At 38.3% G+C, this 27,000-nt stretch overlaps 1 protein-coding gene across 1 annotated transcript in view; it reads left to right on the top strand.

The window, feature by feature from the left end:
- SLCO5A1 (solute carrier organic anion transporter family member 5A1) overlaps nt 1-27,000 on the top strand; it is a 72,837-nt gene that overhangs the window by 27,547 nt on the left and 18,290 nt on the right. The window contains exons 3-6 of the mRNA XM_068672053.1: nt 4,733-4,865; nt 10,460-10,686; nt 18,389-18,553; nt 23,393-23,591. Of these exons, the coding sequence (XP_068528154.1) occupies nt 4,733-4,865; nt 10,460-10,686; nt 18,389-18,553; nt 23,393-23,591 (724 nt within the window). The remainder of the gene's footprint in view (nt 1-4,732; nt 4,866-10,459; nt 10,687-18,388; nt 18,554-23,392; nt 23,592-27,000) is intronic.

Genomic DNA, 27,000 nt, shown 5'->3' with positions numbered 1-27,000 from the left:
GTATGTTACATGTGTAATTCAGTTACTGTTGTTTTGACTCCCGTTCTCTCCCATCCAGCATCTTACCTGTGACAGACATTTGTGTCTAAGCGTAGCTAGCCATAGTCAGTAAGCCATATAGCCTTGCTATCACCTGAGATACTATGCCATGCCAAAGGCATCCTCAGTGAGGCAGAGAAGCTCCTCAGATAAAACAACACAACTAAAATATCTCTAGCTTGATAAATATCAATGGGACAATGGTATATAATGAACAGTTAACTGAGTGTGTCTGAGCTAGGATATTTTTACTCTTTTACAGTCTATGTCAGGCTCAGACAGAACTATTTTTCAGAACTACAATCTGAAAGACCAGGTTTGGGAGGGCTGGGAAAGGCTGTCCTGGGTCAATCTGAAGAGAAGCAGTACCCAGAGAATGAGGTATGCTTGCTAGTGCAAACTTCTCTCCATGACACTTGGCTCTTGAAGGAGAAGGGAAACTTGAAAGAATATGCAAGGTCTTTTCAGTCTTTGAAATTATCTTTCTAAATGACACATAATTTCAGTAGACTATCCTGTGCTTTGGTTTGAAGACAGAAGGTCTTCATCACAGCAGCAGCAAGCTATGACAAGCTCTGGGAAAAAAAAATTAAAAATAAAAATACATTTGCAAGGTCTGACCTGAGCTGGTTGTGTTGGATACCACGAGTAGTCCTCAAATATAATTCAGTTAAGAGTGGTTGACCTGCAGGTGTTTTTTCCTGGAGACAACCACATTCCCTGAGAATTGTACAGTGACTTGTCAGCATTGAGTATGGATATGGCTAATACAGTAATTCTGAAAGGTACGATTTTTTCATTTCAGTGGAAACCAGTCAGAAGAGAATTAGATATCTGTTGTAGCCCATATGTCTGTATTAACAGTAGTTTCCCTATTTATTTCTGGAAGATGGCTTGTGCTTTGGTACAGAACTATAAAATATAGCATACATCATCTCTATTTTATCATGAAAAAGGAGATACTACTGCTATTTTATAGTATATTTTTATGATTTGAGAAATTTGAAGACAGCTTGCACATATAAGCACCTGTCAAGAGTATGGTTCAGAGTTTAAGAGGCACATCCAAAGTTTGCTCAAGTGCAACTTAATCATAGCATATCCTGAGTTGGAAGGGACCCACCAGGATCATTGAGTCCAACTCCTACAATTAAAAGATCATCTGGATGCCATGCAGCCTGCCTCGGCAACAGAGAACTCCTACGTGCTTCTTATCAGAAATGTGTGTTATTTCTGTAGTCACAACTTCTCTGCTGTTGAATCCGAGCATCTTCCTAGATCAAGACCTTAGACTGTGGCCCAAAAAAGGCAGCTCAAAGAAGGCTAGCTGAAAAGGCCAGGCAGGGGGCTGAAAGGAAGGTGTTCCTACATCACCTCCGTGTTTCAGAACCTTCTTCATCAAGAAGCTGCAGACCTTCTGGTGGCCTCTGAGTGCAATACATTATGGAGCAGTTGTCCTCAGAACTTTCTGTTTGTGAAGAGGGTTCAGGATTGATGATGCCCTGACTGAACCTGTTTCCTCTTTAGTTTCCTCTCTATATAATCCACCAGTCTCAGTGTCATGTTTGGGAATCAGTTTTCCCAGGCATTGGGGTGCAATATCATGGAGTCTGTGATCAGACTTTCACAGGTCCAGGATCCTAGAGCAACCTGCCATGCTGACTCTTGGAGATGGCTCTACCTTCACTTTCACAACAAGGTTTGGGGCAGACTTTTTCAAGTACCCCAGTTTGATATACCAGTATATTTTACTTGCCATGCTGTACCTTTAGTCCTGTTTAGAAATCCAGATCAATCTACTGCAGTTGGTATCTGGTCTGTGGTAGTGGTCATTACTGGGTGCTGGAGAAGGTGCTGCAAAGTGTCCTAAAATGGCAGCTGTGGAGCTCATGTGCTCAAGTGTTTCCTTAAGCCCTGGTCCAGACATGTGGGGCACCCCCATTTTCTGAAAGATCAAGAATGTTACATGTTATCTGTAAGCTACATTAAAAAAAATAATCTTGAAATCTGAACGACATATAGTAATTTAAAAATACTTTTGAAATGATTGGCAGCATCCCCTACTCTAAGGGAGCACAGTATACACTGATATTTTTATTTTTACTCTACAGTATTTCTGATTACTAAGAATATCCTCTGAGGTTACCAGGTATATATAATGCAAATGCTGAGCAGTACTTCTAAGCCTAAACAGTTGCTGCATTTTGCCTCTTTCAGTAGTGGACTTGAGGCTGAATAAATACAGCATAAGTATTTTTTCTGAATGCTGAAATGAATGGATTAGGTCACTCTTTTACTCCCTTTGTGTTTCCTTTCTGTAAACTTTTTAGAGACCTGAGGTTGCTGTAGTTGTTTGAATCAATTTTCCAGTGAGACATTATTGAACCTAATTTATTATATTGGAATGAGTTTATTATTATTTTTTCCCTTCCTTATGATGTGGATTTTACAAATAACAGTTAGTGTGTTTTTTTCTTAACCACTTACCATTAAGTAGCAGTGTTACAATGTCTCGTGGAGCATTTTACACATGCAAAGGATTGTTTGCAATCAATCCAGAGGGGAACATGTCTGGAATAAATTTAAATAGTGAACACAGTTCTGGAAACCATTATGCAAAAATGACTTTAGAGAAATCTAATCATGTGAAATTGCAGTTTCATAAAAATTGAAAATGTGTTTAAGAAAGAGTAACTTAAAAGTAATAAATCAATTTGCAGTCTGAAGACATTTTTTCTATACACAATTTCCTTTTTGCGGTAGCTTCTGTGATTTTTTTTTCCACACTATAGCTCTTTGATAAATGTCACCTTCTTACTCATGAGATTGTTCTTCTCCTTCTCTTCTTTCAAAACATTAGATGAAAATGTACAAGTAATTTCAGTTTAATCAGGCAGATTTATTGATTTCCTTTTAGTTGTTTGTCTGTGAGATATACAGGTAGTTTGCTATACCTTGTAGCACAGAAGCCCAAGCTCTTACAACCCCATTATGCAACCCCAGGCTGCAGCACAGCTGACTGAGGATGGGACCAAACAGTATGGAGCCTGCACACTGCCAGGGAAAGCAACTGGCATACAGAAACCATGTGGAGATGGAGATTTTGGAGTGACGATGTTGTTTTGAGATAATTCGGTAATCAGGTTTCTTCTGATGTGCTGTGTAGTGAGACTGCAACACCTAAGCAAATGTTGCTGTGCTGCTGGAGTTTGATTTTTTGTGGTCTCAGACATGGAAGTGTGCGGCAAAGACCATCCCTTACAACCCATCTAGTCTTTCATGCTTCCAGCCAGACAGTGCGGGAATCAGAACAGCAGCATCTTGAAAGCGATGTGTGCTGCAAAATGCATTAAGGAAGAAAATAGATGGAGAATATGAGAACAGTCTTTGGAAAATAGCTGTGGTTGTATGGTCAAGAATAAATGGATCTTGCTAAAGGTATCTAATTTTAAGGCTGAGGTAACTGACCTTGGCTTAGTTCAGAAGTTGATTTGGGATTTGCAGAAGTAGAAGAGGAAAGGAGTGGAACTGACAGGATTTAAGGGCAAGACAAATGATAGCCTTTAAATTATGTACCTTTCAAAAGCTGGAAATGAGAGCAAGATTTCTAAATCTCAGCATTCAGTTCTTGTCAGCAAGCAACAGATATTTCTGTCTGCTCCTGCTGGTGTCTCACAATTATATCTGTACTGGGAGCTGCAGAAAGTTTTCCTGGGTCCGAGGTCCAGTGGCATCTTGGCCCCACTCTAAGAGGAAATATCTGCTGTCTTTTCTTGCCTCTGTCTCTCCCTTGCTCCTGGCAGCACTGGCACACAAGCCAAATGGGAGCTGCGATGCTTTCTCAATGGATGATTGAACTGCAAGAACTGGAGGCTTCACTGTGTGGAGTATTTTGTACAAGACACAGCAGACAGGAGGCTACTCTGTTATTTTGAGTGAGCTATTTTGAGGATTTTGCTGTCATCCAATGTTCAGACCAATGATGTTGTAAAATATATGCTTGTAGGTTTGCACGTGAGATTTTTTTTTTTCATTTAACTTGCTTTTTAAATTAGGAAATTTCCTTAATAATAACATTAAAATTTTAAATGTCCTGAACAAGGCAAGAGTCTTCTGGAAATATAGTATATGTGATCTCTTGGTACCGGTGTGTACAACAGGGCTAAGTCTGTGGCTGCACAGATAAAAACATAATCTGTCAATCTCCAAAATAGGAGTATTTGATTTCTAAACTCTGATGGTTCTTTTAAATCCAGCATTTATCTGATGGTAACTAAGTTGGAGTGTTGGAGTCTGTTCTTTGGTGCCATGCATTATTTTTATTCTTTGCTTACCATTACTTATATTTTTTCTGTTAATATTTTAAAATTTGTTAAGTTTTTATTCAAAGGAAATGTTACCAAATATGAAAAATCTTGTCAAAATGATATCTGCTTTCCATCCAAAATGCCAAAATACTGTATACTTCCATCTGTAATTTGACTGAAAATGTGCAGAAAGCAGTAATTTTCTTACTGATATTTTACTTACACAGAAATTGCTGCCTTTGAAGATTGCAAAAAAGGGCTCTGAAATTCCTGGGGTGCAAAATTCCCTGCTTTAAGAGGCATCTTTCACTTTTAGATCCCCAATTTACATGCAAATAACTAATGAAGTGTCATTGATTAACAACTCTGATCTTTTATTTCCTCAGCTATCATGTATGTAATGGGAGCACTTGGTCCTGCAGCTGGCTACTTACTGGGAGGACTTCTTATTGGTTTCTATGTTGATCCTAGGACAACTGTTTATATTGACCAGAGTGATCCCCGATTCATTGGAAACTGGTAAGGGTCAAGCATTTTTCAGAACGACTCTCTAAATTGCCAGTAGGGAATTGGGACAGGGTGGGAAATCACCTTGAGGCCCCCCTTGAGGGCTTGTTTGGGTCTGTAGGAGGAGGCCGAGGAAGAAGAGTATGCCGTGTTGATTACAGCATACTAGCTCCTGACAGAGAGGAAATGCTGCAGAAACACGTGTGCACTTAATGGAAAACCTCCTGCTTTTGGCTCCAGGACTTCCTCTGACTGACACAGTTGGTGCCGATTGACAGCACTCGGCACAGGAATGGCAGGACAGCATACTGGAGATTTTAGGATGTTGTCAAGAACACTGCTGCCCAGAGCCTATCCCTTCCTGATGGAAGCTGGATAAATCCCAGCTTTGGTTTTCCAAAACAGGCAGCTAGAAATGCTGAACTCTGCAACCCAAGTGAGAAATAGTAAACTCATTTACGGTTGTCTAGGAGAAGGAGATAGGATGGTGTCATAACATAGCCTTTCTGGTCTTGTTACTCTGGGTGATGGCTTGTGTTTGAGTAGCAGATGATGTAAACCATCACATTATTCTCTAGTAAACAGTACGTTGCCAGCAGTGCTGAGATGTAACAACCGTAATCCTTAGATGATGTCTTTGTGCAGCCTTTGATATGTGGCCTGCTTGGAAATGTCTTCTTGAGGAAGCGTGTCTGGAAGTGTGTCTTGAGGGGGCTTTGACTGGCTTTTTTTTCCCCAGATAATTCATAAATATGTCTTGAAATCTTCATGCAAGCCCAAGGAAGACTGAAGTTTGTCATCTCAGGAGGAAGCCCCTGCTGTGCATCTCAGCTGTTAGTTGTGTTGGTGGTTTATTTCAAGGAGCTTATCAGCATCCTTGAATCATCTTGTTGGCTCTTTAGAGAAGCTGGGGAGCTTGCTTTTGTTTCAGCACATCTTTGATGTGTTTTTTTTTTCTCTGATTTTTGACCCCAGTATTTTATAGAGTACAGTTTTAGGTCTTGTGCACTGGATTAGTATTTGTCGCTATGCCACTTCAGTTAGACCATATCTGTTTCTTTTTATCCTACAGTGATCAATCCTGACAGTTTGATATGAAAAATCATTCTTTAGAGTGTTCTTAATACTTTGAAGGTTTATCACTGCTTTATATGTCTTATTTTAGCCCAAGAGCATTGCTGCACAGGTCTAGCTGAATTTTCAATGAGAGAAGAGCAAACCTGAGTACTCTTCTGTGACCTTGGGATTAATGACTCTGTGCTCTCATCCATATACTGACATATCTCACAGGAAAGATCTGTGATGTGAATGTGCTACAGTGTTAAAAAGAGCTTTGACTAATTTTGAATAAGAGATTTGAGACCAGAACAAACTATTATACATTCCTAGTAAAATTCTTATGTTTCTTGTGCTTTTAGGGAAATGTTTCAGTTATTCAACTTGAAATCTCAAACAGGCCCATAAATATATCCATTAATTGAAATCAGCGGGGCTATGTGAAAGCGGGGCAGGCATTAATTTTGAGTTTGTCTATAGTGTAACCACTGAGGTAACTGCCTTGTAGTGTGGGCACATCTCTGTGACTGTAGCTTAAACACGTAAGTTAAGGATAAAATAACCAAAGCAGCATGGACATAACTAAAGCTGCTTCTCATGCCATGTGCACTGAATTCTGTGAAGCAGCTGATGGACTGCCGCTACTGCTAGTACACAGCTAGCTTGGATATCTGTAATATTGTCATAGCCAAGTGTGCAAGAGAGATCTGGCAAAAAAATGCCTGTCCTTTCTCATGAATTACAAGTTCAACTTCCCTCCCTCAGAAGACTGAGTGCCAGGGTTGGATCCTCAGCATCTTTCAGGAGTGCTGTAGCCAATGAATCTGTGGCAGTAGTGGTGAGAGGTCACTTTGCACAAACATTTCTGTGCTCAGGCTTTGAGAGTACCTACTGTGCCAGGCCTTGCAAGCAAAAGGGACTAAAGAGCCTAGTTTGTGCATTTGGAAGATTTTATGTTAAACAGGGTTTTATGTATCTTCAATATCACCTGAACAGGTATCTTGGTGATTTCAGTTTTAGACAGGGGTGCTGGTAGAACTGATGCAAATAAGACTGAAGGAAAGGCAGGAAATCAGCTGTCACAGGATCTCAGCAAGCGAGTCATGTTCTAGCCAGCGCAGAAAAGTCATTAATTTTTTCCATCACGTTGATTAAATTGGTAGATTGGCTACTGCCAAATGGTGTTCCAGGTTGCTGCATTACTCTATTGGTTTTTGGGTCTCTACTTTTTTTTTTTTTTTTTTTTCTGTTAACTTTCTCAAGAGTATTGCCTGTTATCAAATCTCTGGTAATTAGTTTCACTGTCTGTGGTGGCTTCTAATAAAAGTTCAGTGGCGCTTAGAGCATCTGTGCCTTATTCTCTTTTCTTTTCTGAAGCTTTATCTACCCTTTACAGTTACAATCCTAATGGTGTTACAACTGGTCCTTTGTCCCTTGTTACTTAATGACTGCCTAGTTACAGAGGGCTCTGAAAGTGTAGACTTTCCTTCCATTGAAGTCTGTTTTCTGGGACTGTGACATTTTCTCCTTGCAGGGAAGTGCCACATATCCAAATTTATTTTTATGTATGTAATCTAACAATTTGAAATATAAGAGTAGTCTAGCACTTCAGAGAGCTGACATGCTTTTCAAAAGTAGGGTGCAGTTGAGATAAGTTAATGGGCAGTCATATTTGAGATTTCTCAGCCTCATCTCCTTTGAAGTGAATTAGTGTCTTTGATTTTCATCTTTCCTTTATTATAGCTGTAAGGTTCCTAACTCTACTTATCACAGGAACCAGTGGAAAAATTCCACTATTAAAGGAGGCAACGATTACAAGATAGTAAATATAGCAACAGTGATATACAACAACAAAAATTGCTCAGAGGTCTTTTTTTTTTTACTTAAGCTGCTCCTTTCTAAGAGGTCTTTTGCATATATGCAGGACAGGCAACCTGGTTTATCTCATGTCAGACCTGATAAAGTAAGTGCTTCTCTCAGGGTTATTTCTGATTTGATTTTCCTCATCTCACAGAAGTTGGGTTGCACACCTGGGTTTTGCACACCTGTTTTTTGTAGGTGCTCTGGGCTAAATTACAGGCCAGCTGTCTTTGCCATCCCATCAAATGTTTAAAACTGCTTTTTATTCAAGTGTGGTAACTGTGGGGACATCTGTTAGAAATCATCTGTCATGTTGTTGTCTTTAAGAACTGCTAATGTGCGGTATAGGGATCTCGTTAGTTGTGGAGTAGCCCTTGGCAGTCTGTCAAGTGCTTTGAATCAACTTTTCTTTTGCTGACACTTTTTGAAGTGTTTACCTAGTTCTGAATGTGTTTAATACTTGGATCTTCTTATATCATCTTTCATCATCATTCCACACAAGTGGAAGAAGTTTAAAGGAATTCCTCCAGCACTGTCTGGTCCTTCCTTAGCTTTAATTGCTTTTATTTGAGGTCTTAAGGCTTGTGCAGATGCCTTTGAGGTATTCCCCTGCATATTTTCTTTGACTTCAAGAACACAGGAAATCAAGGGCTTTTTAATTAATACAGATCCCATTCTTACCTCTCATTTCCCATTGTAGGTGTCTTTATTATTTTTGATATCCTCTTTTGTCTGTTTCCGAGTTCTTTGATACTGCTCCAGGAAGATGTGAAATGTAGACAGTGCACATAATTACATACACTGCTGCATTTGTGACATCTCCAGCACTTGGTATGCTGCCATAATGGTCCCTTTGGATTTGAATTTCATCTCGTGCTACATCACAAGGCCCTGTCTCCTTTGCTGTTTCCCGCTGAGTGGGTGGTTTCATATTTCTATCTGTTATTGCCACAGATTGTTTCTTTGATCAGTGCTTTGCAGCTTCTGCCTTTGAGGTCCTGAAAGGGATGTTACTACATTTTTATTCAGCCTGCCGATATATTCCCAATTCGATAGTGCTGACTGATCCTTCTGAAAGACTGGTTGCTAATCCATGTATTTTATCAGCTAAAATGAGTGAATAGAGGATTTTCTGTTTATGTAATATCAAAGCAAGTGAAAACTTTCAGTAACTTAGATTTGCCTCACAAAAGCTCCCTGCACAATCTTCCTAACAAAATCAGCGTTACACATGGAAGTTCGTTTGGTGTTTGCCTTTGCATAACCTGTTATCACACAAACCAGTACACACGTGGATGGATCAGCCTTTGTTTAAAAATATAGTTTGCAATATGTTTGCATTGCAAAAGTGACGCCAAACATTTTTGTTTGTTGTGCAGATAATCCTCTCTCCTCTATACTTTTAAATGTTAAAAATTTGCACAAATATTTAATTAGTAGCTTCCTGGGGTAGCTTACTTTATTAAGGGTAAAGAACGTACAAAAATATAAAATTTGTCCTGCAAACTGTGATTTGAAAGCAAAGAGCTTCAAACTTTCATTGCTGTGCTTCGATGTTGGAGTAAGGTGCTTCAACGAAGCTTCCAAGCACTTGTGTAAATTAGGTTAGTACCTAATGACACCCACACTTTCAGTGCACTGGAAGAACTCGGTGGGTGACTTCTGAGGTCATGCTTCTTTATGGAAGCATTGGTGTGAGTTAGACATATTTCCTTGAAGTCTTTTAGTAGAGAAAAATGTAGAGGAAAAATTATATTACCTTATACTCGACTACCTGCCTTCTGACTGCTGAAGGTTAACTCTAGTGTACTTTCCAGTAGGCCCTATTGCACATCTGGTAAGGCCCTGTTGCCCATCTGTGTGGCCATGTTAAAGTTACTGAAGGTTTGTGGCCTCAGGGAAGATAATTTTGTGTATACTGTTGGCCCATTTCTGGCACTGCATCCTGCATTATCCTTCTCTGTGGGTAGTCCCCATGTCGTTCAGTGTGAGCCAAGAGGTCTTTGTAGGGCTGATTGTGTCCCATTCTTATAAAACAGAGGGAGAGAAGAGGGATTTATTTGTGAAGGGGTATTTCTGGTCATGGTAGAAGAGCAGAGCTGCAAGGTCCTAGGCATAAGCCCTGGCATGAACTGCAGAACATTGCCTGTGTACAGCCAGGCTTCAGGAGCTCTTCACTGGGAAGGGAGAGGGTTGGACAGTCAGTGCACTGAGAAGTTGGCACTGGAAAGCAGAACAGATTTAGCCCTGATATATCCATCTGGACATCATGCCATGGATCATGCTGTGGATAACCTTTTTCATGTTCTCCAGAGGAATACTATATTCCTTTACTGTGAATTATCTGAGAAAGGCAAAGTAAAAGTGAATGCCTACTTCTAAGAGCTTGGTACTGAGTAGTAATCAGAAGTGAAAACTTACAGGAACTCAAACCTGGCGCTATTTCAGAAACCATTTTCTGGTTTCTGTATAAATACCTTTATCAGTAGGAAAGCCAACAGAAACATCTTCTAATTAAAGGTTTTAATGCAGTAAAAGCTCCCCTCCACTCAATTAATTTACTCTAATTTCAGTGTTCCATATTTTGCAAATTTGTCCTTCCAGCTAGTACAGCCTGTAATAATCACTTTGGTGTTTTTATTTCATGTAATGCATTGGCTTTCATTTCTGTTCCTATCTCCTGGCATTAGGTGGAGTGGATTTCTCCTTTGTGCCATTGCAATGCTCCTCGTGATATTTCCAATGTTTACCTTTCCAAAAAAGCTTCCTCCTCGACATAAAAAAAAGAAAAAGAAAAAGAAGATGAACTCTGATGATGTTTCAAGTGATGATGAAGTCATGAAAGAGAAAACAAATAGCAAAATACAAGCAGACAGTGCAGTTCCTGCCTCTATGGGATTTGGAAAAAATGTTAAAGGTGAGGTTTGTTTTTAAGTTTTAAATGCTTTAAATTTTGTTTACAGGTTCATCTTCTAGGGTTGTATGAAGTCAATTGAAGGCAGATTCTTTGCATGCTGTATGTAATACTATGCTTTGCGATTGACGGTCTTTTAAAATTACAAAGTACACCTGCAAGAGTAAGACATCACTTTACATAAATTACTGAAGCGTTTATTGTGTACCAGTGACAAATAGGTAATAGGGGGTCTGTTTGCTATAGTTGTATGGCAAACTGTAAGGTCATATAACTATATCAAACTACATGATCTTTATTACCAGGCACATTTGTGCACCTTGTAGTTTGCAATTGTCTTACTTGCTTAAGCTTTTCTTCACAAAATAAAGTGCTCTTCTGAAAAATAAACAAAACAACTAAAAAGGAATTCTAGTTAAGTGATTTAAATTACTTTCCTCTATTTTAGCAAGTTAACTGGAGAAGATTGTTTTATTTCATATGCATTACCTGGCTATTGTGTATTGCAAGCTTTTTTTGTTTTCCAAAGGCAAGGATGAATGAAACCTGCGCTAATTTTGAAACAAGAAGAATTCAAAAGATTGACAAGTAATGTGATTTTTATTTTATTCAATGAATAAAATATTAATGAGAAATTTAACAGTTACTACTAGTGATGGATAAAATGCCATGGGAAGAAATGCAGTGTTGTTAAAAATGAATCAATGTGAAGCAAGTAACTTAGAAGTTTAAAATGTAGGCTTAAAAGTGTCATAATATTGAATAATACAGGATAAAAATGAACACAACTTAATGCCTCTGTGTTATCAATGCTGTTTTGTCCACCCTGATTTCTGTGATATGAAAGCAGTGTTCCAGGTTTATAATACTCTGATGGATTTCTCTTAGGACTGAGAGAAATCATGAAATGTCATTTGTATCATTAGACATAATTTGTACTCTAAACTTTTTTTTGTTTGTTTGTTTTTCATTCAAACCTATAGGCTTCTGACTAGCAAAAGTAGTTGTGGGGTTCTCCTATCAAGGTATTCTTACTAGGTCAGGGAGGTAGGAAACAGGAGATCAGGCTGGACTTCTTTCTAACCATTGCCGGCAATGTCACAGTAGAGCAACTGCTTCATACTGTAGGTGTGCCTGGAAAAGATACAGGTGTTCAGCCAAACTCTGCAACTGGAGGATTTTCATGATGCTGGTTCTCCGTTTCTGAACATAATTTCACCTTCCAGGTCATGTCGTCAGAGTCTAAGGTATATATCAGCCTAAATGTGTATCATACCTTCTACTACCAAAATCCTACATTAAAATAATAATTGTGCCTCCAAATTAGAGCTTCTCATATACAAAACATTTGAGTTTCTTTAGAAGAGAAACTTCACCATGTGGAACAGTGAAAAACAGAATTATATTCCACATGTCAGAGAGACACTGAGCGAGTCAAGATAACACAGGGAAAAGTATTTTGCTATAAGCTGATAATAGCTTTCCTATTAGGTGTCATTTGCCCTAGAAAAGAGGGCCTGCAGCAGGAATGCATTGTCATTTAATTATTTTTTAAGTTTAAGTGGGCTTTATGGAATGAGATCATGCCTCAAGCTTCTCAGTTGATGTAATGTCATTTATAATAGGAAGGAAAAAGGACCACATGTGTCTAAGTCATTTAGCATTGCTTCTGAGATGCAGTGTACAATTTATACTTCCCATTGAGTTTCAGGGCTTCATCTTTTAATAGAATGTTATGGCAGAAACTCCGCTTAGGCAATAGCTGGGGGACAGATGATTTAGTAGGTTACATCTTCTGTTCTGTACTAATAAATACCAGTGATGTCGCGATCTGTCATGACAGAGGTCAGTGCCATTAACCTGTAAAGTCTGTGCATCTTTGCTAGGGAAAGTCTCATGGAAGAGACTGTTTACTTTGATCTTCTGATCTGACATTGTCTTTCTTGGGAAACCTTGTCCTGCTGTAACTTGCCCTAATTTCATTGAAGTTAGTTTTCTAGGTGAATGAAAAGGTATTGAAATGTTGTGATAGGAGAGGGCTAGGGTCATTTTTCCTGCAATAGCTGCCAGCACAGTCTGAAGATACAAAACAAAACTGGCTCCAACTGCAAGTATCTTCCAACTTCAGTGACCTAGGGTTTTTGTTGGCCCGTGATAGAGCTAGAATCAGATAACAATATAGATCCATCTTTGCTTTTTCTCATTTTTCAAGACACAAGGGTTTGGAATTCAGTCTTTTCTATTTATGTTGCAAGTAAACAAAGTGAGAGGGAGAATGCTTCTGAGGCAGGTATCAAAAGCATTATATAGGTCATAGGAGGAAGAAAATTGGATGTTGTTTATTGGAAGAAATGGAGGTAACATAAATAACATGAGATAAAGAAGATTTATAATGAAGAAGTCATAGTGCAATCCCACACACAGAGATAAATCAAGAACGTGAGCAAACAAAACCTCTGTTTTCATTTATTATATGGATACCCTTAGGGTTCTGTACCATAGAAACTGTTTCTGCAATCCATTTTTCTTACCGCTATAATGCAACTGACTGTGCAATTGGATAAAGGGGTAATTGGGTAAAGAAAGCAAATTCATATATCACTCACCTAAAATGTACTGATCTAATCTAAGAGGTGTTAATTGCATGTACTTTATAATAGTCTTTTTTTTTTTTTCCTATATATATGTACTTAAAGCAGAGTTATATCTGAGCCCAGCCTCTTAAAAGTGCAATTTTCCTGTCAGCCTTTTCACGTCTGCCAGCTGTCGTATGCCATTCCCAGTCAATCCTGAACTGAGATGGGATAATTATGCATGGCAATAATGCAGGCCAAGGTAAAAGAAGTTCCTGGGGGATGTGAAGTGCTGAAGTGCTCCCTTGAGGAACCCAACTGAACTTGCTGCAGTAGATGAAGAGCAGTCGGTAAGAATCAGCACAAGAGCAGGAGATGCTGGGCTGTGCACAGAGGTGCTCAGTGAGCCCTGTAAATGTCAGAGAGTTCAGGAGACCATGGGCTGGAGGTCCTGCTGTGCCACTGACCTCGAGCTGGTCACTCCCCCTGCTCCTGGCTTCTGTCAGCCTGGAGGACCCAAAATAGAAAGGGTTGGCGTGGCCCTGTACAGTGATGATCAACATTATCTGGAGCCTTGAGAAGCTGCTTGAAAGCAAGCAAATAGTCATGTGTGACTGAAAATGGTAATTTCCATTCCAACAAACAAAACCAAAATTCTGTCTCAAATATTGGCTCTGCTTTGTACTGTGTGAATACAGAAGCTGTCCCTGGGATTTCAGTATGGCATAAACTACTCTCAGAGCTGTCTGGGACAGAGCTGTCAGGACTTTGAGCACAGTTGGAAAGGAGATCCTCTTGCTGATGTGTGTGTCACCCTTACAAGGGTCACGAGAGGACGGTGCTGTAGAGCCAGACAGTTTATTCCCCTGGTTGTATTCACCTTTGGCTAGGTGTAAAAGAATAGGGCTAAAAGAAAATAAATTATGGTAAGGGAAGTAAAGTTGGGATTATTTCTTTTTTATTATTATTTATTTTTAATTGAAATACTGTTTACAGTACTTTAAGAGTTTTGCTTAGAGCAGTATTTACAAATATTTGTATTGCTTGCAGATTTTTCTTAGGCTATTCCCTTACCATGAGTCAAGCAGTGGTCCAGTACACCAGTGAAAGAAAATGAATAGAGGCTAAAGGTAAAATATGGTGAAAGAGCAGCAGGGGAAGAAAACTGCCAGTAAGGTAGCAAACCAGTCCAGCAAGGCAGGTTCCAATTTATGTTTAGTTACATATTTATGTTATTTAAAAAAAAAAAAAAAAGAAGAATTTGCTATTTTAATTATTTTACAGTAGAGTGAACATATTTGCAGCCATACTAAATTATTGCTTCCATTTTAGGAATGTAATTGATAGAGACTTATTTGTTCAAATGACAGAATGACATTTGTTTCTGCTCCACACTTGCTAAAAGGAGGGATGGTTCTTGAAGACCTACTAAAAATCTGAAGCTGACAGGTTTAATAATGACCTTGAAATGAGAGTCTAGGCCTATGGCTAGTCGCACAAAAATAATGTGACATTGAAATGTTTTAAATGCATGATTGATTATGTAGTACAAAGGATCCTTAAGGTTTTTATCATTCTTGCTTCTTACTAGAATTCTTAGATTCTGGAGAGTAATGCAGGTTCTGTTGCACAGGGTTTTATTGTAATCATAGGAGGAAACCAGAGAAAACCCAATTCTGGATATGTATTTTTATTTGCAAAACTCTTAATAAAAAGCTTTTCCTTGTGTGTCAGGCAGTTGCTCTTCAGGAATCACAAAGAGTTTCAAGCCTCAACTGCTACATGTTGCATGCGTTGGTGCAGCGTACAGGAATTATCTGATTTATTTCGTGCCAGAAATTACAGCAATGAGAACAGAGCTGTTCTCTGGAGAATCCTTCACAGGGGTTTAAGAGAACTTGTGCTTATTCCAAGACACTCTGAATTTTATCTATTTAGCAGTACAAATCCAGTTTTGAATGTGCTAATTAGTTTTCAAATTAATAATGACCTTTAGGCTGAGTGCTCAGTACCCTGAAAGATATAAGTAGGAGTTAACAGAAAGCACAGCTTTACATCAGAATGCCAGAGCAAAATGTTCAATAGCTCCGCAGTTGTTTATCTAATTAGTTGTTTGGTATCTTTAGATAAAAAATTCTAAACCATACATTTTCCCAAAGATCAGTTTTACCAGGAAGGGCTAAACTTTACTAGGTATTATATTTGGACAAAGTCCTTTAAAATAATAATTTTAGCAAAGACCTTGGATTTAGTTCTGGGCCAGAGACTTCCAGTTTATTTCTACAGAGAACACCAAACATCATCCTAGTGAACATCATCCTAGTGAAATGACATTTCTCTTTGAGATGTCCAGTCTTTGAAAGAGACTTATTATTTTCTTCCACATTTATAGAGCTTTTTAGGAGGCCTACTCAAAGTCACTCTTCCACCAACACTTACTGTAAGTCAGCACTATGAGGTTGAAATGTGAAAGATGCTGTTGTTTTTTTTTTTTTTCCTCATGTATTTTTGGTCTGTTCATACCAATTGTATGTCTGTGTATGTATCATACATGATCCTAATATACATAAACAAAGTTTAGATGCTAGAGTACACCGCCAGAGTGACTGATGGTAATGCCACTCGCTGTTACTGAACAGGCACCTTTACTTCCATAAGAAGTTTTCAATTGTATACTTTTTTGTCTTCTTTTCACTAAAACTTTGGCAGGGAGGACAGAGTTGGAGCAACAGTGAAGATGTCCTATCTATTTGCTGCATTTGAGACCAGGGAGATTTGTGTTCTTGCTGAGTCAGCATTGATACACAAAAAAAAACAAAAACCAAAAAAGGTAGGAGCCAACCAGGTGTCCTAGGGGATGTTGGCTTTTTTGTTCCCTTCCTGTCACTTTTGTCTTCCCATAAGGGAAAAGATCTTTTAAGATGAACATGTCTTTTTTTTTTTTTTTTTTGAGGCTGGTATTGTGCATTTGCCAGCTCTGGCTCTTGGTGCTGTGATGGGCTGCCTCAGCCAGTGTGTAGTCTCTCTGCCAGTGTTTCTGTCATCTCCTTCTCACCCAGAAAACTGAATGCTGCTGCCCATAATTAAAAACACCCAATAGCTCATTTTCTAGCAGATCCGATCCTGGCACACTTGCTTTTTTCTGACTCCTTTCTCGCAGCAGCAGCATGGTCATAACTGTTTGCCATCATTTTGAGGGAGAGGCATTCAATCCCGTACCATGTCCCCAGGGAAATCCGGCTACAGCTACACCACTGCAGCCCTGTGGCAGCAGTTTTCTTAAACTGCATCATCTTAGCCTCATGAGAAGCTTTGCAAAAGCATCTTGGTTCTTGCTCTTTGGATTCTTTTTGCATCTATGCCTCCATCAGATAATCCTACCCAACCCAAAACCAGACATAAAGCAAAAGTTGATGAGGTTTGAGGACTAAATGTATTGTAGATGTTTTATCTCTTTCATTTCCTCTTGGACGATGAAATCAGTTTTGATCAATTGTATTTTGAACATGCATCATATTTAACAATAAATACCAGTAAACTTTTTTTTTGTTACTCACTACTGTAGTGTAATTTTTGCACAGGGACAGCTACATTACATATACTGCAGATATGTTGATATTATATTGCTTCAGACTTCCGTTTTCATTTGTTTTTCTGTTCTGCGATTGTAAACAGTGCCACAATTAGAAAAAAAACAAAACAAACAAACACAAAAACAGTAAGTGGTTAAAAACATTACGTTTCAGTGCTTCTCAATACAGGTTATACATCACTTATTTTCAGCAAATTTAGTATTTAACATTTAATATTTTTCTTCATAGAGGCAGCAAGAGAGCATTTGTCTACATTAAAATTATAAACCCCGTACTCATAATGAATTGATTATTTTTGACAACTGGCATAAGCTAAGACTGGATGCAGTCAGACAACTGAGGTACTAATTTGCAGTCTGACAAGCTTCGACCTGACAGGATTCTAAACTCTGTTTGCTTTTATACAGATAACCTGCTGGAGTCAATGGAGTAAATGAGACAGAGTTTTGACTTGACAACTTTTAGGTTCAGTAATGTTCCAGCTCAGGAGTTCTACTGTTCTGTGCTTACTCAATACATTATATTTCTAATGGGCATTCTTGACATTGAATTCAGTAGGCTTTGGTTCAGTTCACATGAAAAGTAGGAAGCTAGTGTTGGGCTGAAAATAATACTTGTCATGCTTGGACAGAACATCTGATCTTGGTAGAAGCCCCAAGGGAAAAAAATGTTTAAAAGTCGTGCCATCAAATCTGAAAAAAAAAAAGTCGTGAATAGAGCTATTATCATCTTGACATCACTAAAGGACTGAATTTAAAGTATTTAAGTGTTTTTTTTTTTTTTTTTTTTTTAAACTACAGTTCTGAATTTCATGGTGTTTTGGTATTTGCTTTAAGGATAATTGCAACATCTATGAACACTTTTTCAATTTAAGCTAATGATATGCTCTCATTTTTAATTGATTGTTTTATCCCTTCTGGGAATATCAGTTGTATGTAATGTATGTTGAGATTCATTGATATTGACATCATTTTTTCAGTACACTTTGTCTGCATGCTTTTGTAAAATTTTTTAATCGTGTACAAAAATGTTTAATGTAAAATTGTTTGGTTTCATTTTCAAATTACAGTATTGTTATCCCAGCTTTCCAACTGTGGTCTTTTAAGCAGAAGGGCATGGGGTCTTTTTTCCTCATGTGGAGTGCAAAATTCAGTATTGTCAGTTCAGCAGGGTGCTATTTCAAAATAAGACATCAGAATAATTCCAAATTTGCTACAATTTCTTGCTGTTTCTCCTTGCTTTTTACTGTTACTGCGTGGGCTGTGTTTCTTTAGATATTTTTTGTTAAAGCAGTCTTCAGTTCTGTTTGTGAAAAATGGGACTGCAGCCCTGGGGCGATGCAGTGAGATAGTGTAAGAGCAAGCAGCGAAGAGTGCAATTCAAAATATGCACTCTCCCTTCCGCTCAGCAAATAGCCAGATGCTAGCAAGCCATTATTTACAGTCCATCTCAAAGAAAATCAATTTGTTTTGTTCCAGTTTGCTTTTGTTTTTCACTCATTATTTATAACATTCATTTCTCATTTTTGTCACTTTATAGAGCTTCCAAGAGCAGCTGTCAGGATCTTAAGCAACATGACATTCCTTTTTGTGAGTTTGTCATACACAGCTGAGAGTGCCATTGTTACAGCTTTTATTACCTTCATTCCCAAGTTCATCGAGTCACAGTTTGGCATCCCAGCTTCCAATGCCAGCATCTACACTGGTAAGGCATTGCCAATGAGTGTAATGTGCAAGGGTTGTTGTTCTTTGGCTGATGAAATAAATCAATAGAGGAATGAACTGAAAACACGGTTTTTAGAACAGGTTATTTAATTCAGCTTTGTGCCTTTGTGATTGTTTAGATAGCCAGGCTGTTCTTTAATGTTTGCTATATTTGTTTAGTAAAATGTGAACCTATTTATATTGTTAAAGAGTGTTTTTTTTTTTTTTTCCCATAAGCCTAGATAGTGACATTTTCTAATATGTTAATAGCCTTCAGGGGGAAAGAAAGCAACAAAAGCTAGAAGATGCCCAGGAGTATTGCTGTGATTTGTGTGGTTTAAAATATATTTTAAAACTGTTCTTATTTTATGTGAATTTTACATCCGCATTGATCTTTAAAATATCATAACCTTTCCTTCTTTCCAGTGACCAATTGTTTATTTGTACCATCCTTCCTTTACTCATCTCTCCCCTCCAGGCTGATGGTCTTCTCCCTAATTGTTTATTAACACGGAGCACACAGCAACCCAGTCTAGCCAGGAGAGCTCCCCAAATGCTCCCTCTCCCGGCATTTCAGGTCTGAGGCCCCTCTTTTGCAGCTGTGGCACTTCCCCTGCTGCTGTAGTAAAGTGCAGCCAAGTCAGCTATTAACATAACTTCAAAGTTTCTGTTCTGCAGCTTCATAACTGCTCTGGGATAAGATGAGCTCCACCTGCAACTCCCCTAGGGGAGAGGGACAAATTTTTGTTCCGAATTGGGACCCATGGCAGGAAGGTCATCTCCCTTCCCATCTCCTTGTCAATCGGTATCTTCTTTTTGTTTTATAAGCATCTTTTTGCCTTCTTCTTACTGCGTTCCATACAGAATATCTATGAATGCTGGGCAGGTTAATTCTTTGCTCCCCCATGCTTCCAGATATTACACCTGAGAAGGAAGGCATAGTGGGGTGGAGAGTGAGTTATGGGAGGAAGTGTGAAGTATGAGGAGAAGACAAAAAGTACTGAGAGAAAGAGGGGCAAGACACAGAGACAAATGGGAATCACTTGTTACCTACAGTGGCTGAAAGATACACAAGAAATCTCTCTAGAGTGTTGAGGCGAAGCATCAGAGAAGCACCATGAGGTGACTTCTGTTTGAGAACTTGCTGGGATGAGATTTTCTTTGGGGCCTGAAATCCCTGTATTCTGTATCTAAGGAAGAAAATTTGATTGATGGAGCCATGATTCTACTTGAAGTTTAATGTAGCTACACATGCACAGGAGTTTTGCTGTAATGAGTCTTAATGGGATTGCTGCTCTGTAACTCACTTCATTCTCAGGTTAAGCCAGAAACTTGGTTACCAAACAAAACATTCAACAGCCAGCACATTAAAATAAGAAGAAAGAATGTGACCCTATTGAGGATGTGAAGATTCCCCTGTGTTGTTTGGATGTGTAGTTTGCCCTGTTAGAAATTAGTAGATAAAGACTATTTTAAGGTACCAGAAGAAGATGAAATAGCTCAGGCTATATGTTCAACATGGACAAGTGAGCACTGCTTCCACATCCCCAACTCCTAAACTTAGCACGAATGTCAACAGTTGTTATTAATTTTATAAATTATTTTTCTAGGACAAATTGGAAAAGGAAACAAGATTTTGCATTAGATTTCTATTAGTTAATCTAATAAATATGTTCAGTTTCTAAAATTTTCTGGTTTGCAGAAGGAGGACTTATAATTTATTTGTACTACTGGATCCATACTTTATATATACATTGCCTTGCTGAATCTTATGTGACTGATATAAATTTTATATTGGTCATTTTCCATCACAATTCATAAGCAGCAATTCCTTAATTAGCTAGAATTAATTATTTTGTTTCTATTTTTAACCTAACATGGCATTAATCAGCAGCAAAAATGCCATGTGTCAAATTTCATATCTTTAACTTGTGCAGTTTGTGCTGCAGTCTTGTCTTGTTTGGAATTTTGTTTTCCATGTGTAGAGCAGGTGGCATTCAGCCTCCTTGATTTACTCCCAAATTAACTTTGACTTCAGGTTGCAGGTAGATATTAGACAAATACGGTTAAAATTTCTAGTGCTTTGATAGAAGATTTACTTGTGAAAAAGAGAGTTCAAATAATTTGTAGTTGGAAGAGCTGCTATATTATAAAGCCCTGCTCTGGTAACTTGTGCTAAGCTGGTTACAAATAGGTTGGATCCCCCTTTAGCTCTAGAAATGGTATAGCACATTATCTCAGACAGAATTGGATTGAAAATCTCTACAGTATTCTCTTTGGAAGTGTATCCCTCTTAGCAGATATTGCAGTTTTCTGTTACCAGACTATTAGTATCTGTTAATATCATATTTTGCCACTGTGGAAAGCCTCAAGTGCTGCAGCTGACAACAGCAAAAAAGGACAAAGCCTGAAAATTGCTGACTGAAAGCTGATACTGCCTTGGAGCACTGTAGCAAGGAGGCTTTTTGGCACATGCACAATTCCTGTAAGCCAAACTGTCATTATAAAATGAAGGAAAGTGCAGTGCAACAGCATAGAATCAGATCTTAAGCTTTATTCCTTTAAATGGCTTTGAAAATGAAGAATGCGTGTCCTGATTAGATGTACATGCTTTGCTTTGCCCTGTAAGCTCTCCTTGAAGTGCACTGTAGCAGCAGCGTTCCCTTGACAGTATATCACTTCTGATTTTACATCCCCTGCAGGAAAGGAGAGGAGCATAGGGATGAAGAATTTGTACTTGGGGCAAGGGAACTTCTCAGCCTTCCTGACACGCAGAAAGGAATAAGCTGCTGCTTTCACCACAAGCAGCTAAATCTGCTTCTGTCCTTCCAGTTTTTCCCAGAAAGGCTTTTCCATCCCCTGCTATAGTTTGCATAGAGGAATTTCTCTTTATGCATCCTCTGTGTAGGTTTGCCCTTACTTTTTCATCCTCCTGAATGAGAGACAGCCTAGGCAGGCAGTTTGTTCCTGCTCATCTCCTCTTTATTTATGTTCTAATCTTTTTTATGTTCTAATCTCTTTGTGGCAGAGGATGTCTGCAAACAGCAGTGCAGTATAACTCACTAACAGAACAGCCACTAACCAAATGCCTCACAAAATACTTGCATGCTCAGTTTTGACAAGACACTAGACATAGACACACAGTCTCACACCTAATGAAAGGCTTTTCTAACATACGTGCCCTCAAGAGAATATGAAAGAGAAGATAAATTCAGCTCCAGAAGATTTTAAGAACTCAAAGCTAAGTTGTAAGGTGGAAGGACTAATAAAATACAAAATTTAATTATATCCAATAACCCCTTATATTGAGGTATATCTTTAATTCATGTAGCTAGTGTAACCAAGGATTTGGTCCATGGAATTTGGTTCATCTGACATGGGTGTTTCAGAAGCCATCACAAATGATCCCAGTCTTCCTTCATTGGGTACGTGGGCTTCTCTGATGTGGACTTCTTAGAGCAGGGCCTGCATGGCAGGCTTAGATGGCTGAGTTACCACAGTCTGAAGAGAAGGTTTTCAGTGCAAGTGAAAGGATTGGCATCTGTTTCCCTTGTTCATATTCCAGTCATTGAAACTTGAGAGAGGTAACAGATTTGAACTTTGTGAAATCATTTAATTCTCCTAGAAAGGCTTATAAATTTAAATTCTGCTCTTTTGAAACTGTTTGTGATTCTGTGAAGGGTTGTTATTAAGAATATTCCTCATGAAATGACATTTTACTTTATAATGTCATTGGTGATGGAAGTATAATTAAGGCAGCAACTATTTTTACCTCTTATTTTTGCTTTCTCAATCTCAACATTTTGATAAATGTAACGTCTCCTTCACCTTTACACAAAGTAGCAGAGAATGAGAATATTATATGAGAATATTATTGCTTTGTGATAATATTAAAGATATTTTCAAGTGATAATCTTGCAGGCTTCTTTAGAAACTAGACCAACATCTTTAAGAATTTGTAATATAATATTTAGCTTCTTCTCCCTACATGCAGCTGCCAAAGTTGTTCAAATTCTGTATTTATATATGGAATTTATATACACATCTTTATTAACAAAGACCTTATTTAAAGACTTTCTCACATGTTAGAAGCAAAAGCCAAGAGAAGCTAAGGTGCGCAAGAAATTCGATGACTTAACTCCTCAAGCACTGGGAAGTGAGGACAGCCTTGTGTCATATGGCCAAACTGCCACCAGTGACAAAAATTTCATGGGCATGTCTTTTTTTGACTTAAACTTACTGTGTTTGATTTAATTCTTTTATTTTAATTCCTTTAATCATGTTTAATCAGTTTAGACCTTGAGTGGCTGTGCTGAAATGAATGGGGCTGCTGATGTAGGAAAGTGCTATTCCACTTGAGCCAAGTTGCCAGAATGCAGAATTCGCAGCCAGCTGCCTGCATGTGCTCCCAGTTGGGCAGGCTTCAGGGGTCCTGCCTTAGGTTAACATCTGTGCTTTGCTGTACTAAATCATGTGAGTAAGAAGAGGAAGATCCATGTCCAAATTTGGATTTCTTCATATTTTTAGTAATTGGGAGCAATGCATATCCCTTCTCCCCATTCTAAAATAAATACAAAGCAATGTTTCTGCTTGTAAATACAATAGGTCTCTTATAGTGCTTTGGCTGCTGGTAATATCATAAGGAGGCTTTCATTAATTCTTTGACAACACTCCAGAGGTTTGAAAAGTCTGACTCAGTTTGCTAACTAGCAGAGAATCAGACAATGGAGATCTTAGTACAGCATTTATAGTCATCTAATTAGGGAATTAAAACAATATTTATGTTTTATTCTATTTCTATACATCCTGTTTTAATGTTGCTTGAATTTCTTCCTGGCAGGTGTGATTATTGTTCCAAGTGCTGGTGTTGGTATTGTCCTAGGCGGCTACATTATCAAAAAACTGAAACTTGGTGCGAGAGAGTCTGCAAAGTTGGCTATGATCTGCAGTGGTGTGTCTTTGCTGTGCTTTTCAACTCTCTTCATTGTTGGATGTGAAAGCATTAATCTAGGGGGAATAAATATACCTTATACAACTGGGTAAGTACCTTTGAATCACCAGCTTTTTCCAGTAAGCCTGGTAAAGAAATGTAAAAAATGATGATGGCTGATGTACTGAAGAAGCCGTATGATCAAATAGGAATATGGTGAGTATTGTAGTATGAACATATGAACGTGGCCCTTCCATTTTACATCTGTTTTGTAAGATAGATAGACTTTTGTAAGTCTATCTAATAACTCACCTTTTTGAGGGATGGAAAAATGCTTTAGAACGGATTTCAGTGAATTTCACAGGAAAACAATAATAATATACTGTGCAGATTGCCAAAACTTTAGATAGTGTTTCAAAATGTTTTCTGCTCAGGAAAATTATGAAAATACTAAAGGGATTGATTGCAAAGATTATTTCTGAATAGGTTTGTTTAATATCACCATAATAGTATCTTCTTCAGTCCGAAGTTGGGATAAATTATTTGTGCATATGCTGTTGACATTCATGATGTGTGCTTCTTCTGAACCCCTTAACAAGTTGTATGAAGGCTCTCCATTGCTTGCCAGGGACACTGACCAGATTACAACACTTAAAGAAGGCTGTCATGAACAAGAAGGCATGGATTTGGGAAAGTAATGGGAGTGATGGATTTAGGCTGTGACATCAAGAAATGCATGATAGAGTATTTTTTAAACATTAGGGATATTTGGAAGCAAGAAAGTGTGGTAAAAGTTGTGAGAAGGTTTTTCTCTAGAAGGTAGTTCCTCAGAAGTTTGATCATGAGCTTTTATTTTCTTTCTTATAAAATGCATTAACTTTTCCCCAAAATTGCTTCCTTCAGACTAGTACAAACTTATCTGAATCAGTATTTTTCACTTTGCTTCTACATCTGAGACAATGTCTGCCTCTTTTTTATGGCTGGTTGCTGGGTATCAAAGACATTTGAATATTGTAGTTTTAAGGCTTAGCTTTGGACTGACATATTGAATTTTGGAAGAGACTGTAGAAGAAGTGTGGAGCAGGAAAAGGGGTGATCAAATAAGGAAAAAACTACATTGGGGCAGTGAGCAAGCCAAATGAAAAACAAAGACGAAGAATGGGAAACAAGGGAGGGAGAAAATAGACACTTTTCATAGAGAGTATTTTGCATTGCATGTTGCCATGTGTTACTAAGTTGCTGTCAAACCCCAATGCAAAGAAAACCAGCAACTAAAAGTCTTGAGCTGGTGGAAAGCTTCTATGATTCTTTTTGTTCTTAATACCTAGAGTTAAGTCTCAGTGCCAATGGGCTAACTGTGGAGCGGAGTAGCATGGTCAATAAATCCTGATCTGAGCATAGTGGGCTGAAGAAGGAGAAAATGGGGATGGAAGGTGGGTAGGACAGTTCAATTGTCCATCTTCTGGTGATGTTTGTTGAAAGACTGCAGAGGTAGATGAAGAAATGTAAATTAATTGGAAATATAAAATATAAATTTCAGATAGCAATGAACTTAACTGTGCAGTGAGTGAGAATGTCCCTGTCTGACTAATGAGAAGGTTGTAGTTCTCTGCCTGTGAAAAAGTGTTATGTAATTAAAATCTATTCCAAAATTGAAGTCAAGGCAAACTACTGGTATGTGAACACTCACATTAGAGTTGTAAGAGTATCTAATTCACTTTTGTGGTAAATAGTATTTGCAGTAAATGCATGAATTGAAATAGGAGTCTATCCACAGCTGTTCTGAAAGTGCAGTAGCATTAGTTCATTTACATTTTCATCTAATTTTTCTTACTTACAAGAGATGAGACATAGTAATGGCAGAATTTGGTGAAATATTGAGGTATATCACGCCTTTGAAATCAGTATAAAAATTGGTATGCTTAGGCAGTAATGTCATCAGAAATTGAGAATAACCAGCATGTGATAAAGCAGGGTTCAGGAGTTTGCAGCCTCAGCCCTATATGACTTTTTATTAGTGCAGTGATCAAATCAGCTGATAAAAAATAATAAAGAAGCACCACTACTCATAAATTCATCTTGAAAATATGACATGGTAAACATTCTGTTATTCCTCATGGTCAATCATTTGATAGCTTCAAATCATTTACTTGGTAAGGAGCTCTTCTCCTCAGACATCAAAGAATGTAATTGTTCGTGCAACAAAAAAGCATGCTTTCATTCCGAGGTTTAATAAAACATGTTCTTCATTCACTGCACACAGCACAGTGTACGGACATCAAAGCCAGTTCAACATACCAGATCAGATACAAGAAGCACTACAGCTGTTTGGTTCAGCATAAATTGTCTTGCACAATTCTCTACCTTAGCTTGGCAATGTCAGGTCTGTTGTCTGAGGTACTTGTGCTGGCAGCAGCCTGGAGATCTCAGCTGCACTGAGCAGTGTAGATATACTGTAGGGGAGATTCTCCTTTCTTGATTTTCTTTGGACTTGTATGTTCAGTTCTACTTTCCTTTTCTCTTACATTCAAAAAAATAGCTCTTTGCCTTTGGTGAGTTGAGATATAAGCCAGCACATAAGAGCTGGGTTTTAGTTAACAGAAATACGTGCACATCAGCACTGAGCAATGTAGTCAGTGATACATTATAATTCAGTATGGTTCATAACTCAGTATTTTTTTGACTGTACCAGCTGAAGGGAAGTGGATGTGACCTGGAGGCACACAGAGATTAGAATACATTTCTACATGCAAGGATTCTCTGCTGTTTTATGTTGGGCACAAGCAGTTTTTCCGTTGTTGGTGCCTTATCAGCAGTTCTGTTATCAAGAAGGTCAAGGACACCCCTTTATTATACATCTCAGCATTTCAGAGCCTGTTTTTCAGTTCCTCAGCCGTGCCTCTAAAGGCATGTTTGATATTGAACACAGTATAGAGAGCTTAATGTCAAACTGCTGTTTGGCATTCCTTCTCTTACATCATAACTAGCACACAGATAGGAGGCCCTGCATCAGCGAATTGTCTTCTTGCAGCTTCTTGCAGAAGAAAATTAAGATTTGTATTTTAATATAGGAGAATAAAAGTGCATTAAAGAGCAAAATTGAAGAAAAACAGCATGCAGTGCTTTCAAAAAGTTCAAGCGTCCCTCTGATGTGCAGCCACTGAGACTCTGATGAGAGCTAAATGCTCAAAAATTACCCCAATTAGCAACTTATTTATTGAAAAGTGATATCACAATGCAATAAATAAATTTAAAATTGAACCTCAGTTGTTATAGCAAATTTCTTAATCCGCAATTGCTAAACAACATCAGTAAGTTGGTGTTTCAGGCCGGCATCCTGCAGGGTACTGGGAGTGGAAGTGGAGTGGATTCTCTTCAGAAGTTCCATGTCTCTTCTGTAAGGTGGACCCCAGACCAGGACACAGCACCACAGGTGTGGTCTCACCATTGTTGAATAAAGGGGAAATAGAAGAGAATAGCTACTTTGGTGGTTTGTAGACCTGTCTTTTCTATGTTTT

This window comes from Anas acuta, chromosome 2 (genome assembly GCF_963932015.1).
Source record: "Anas acuta chromosome 2, bAnaAcu1.1, whole genome shotgun sequence".
NCBI classification, from domain to species: Eukaryota; Metazoa; Chordata; class Aves; order Anseriformes; family Anatidae; genus Anas; species Anas acuta.
The sequence above is the reverse complement of the archived record's forward strand: the minus strand, read 5'-3'. Positions and strand labels throughout refer to the sequence as shown.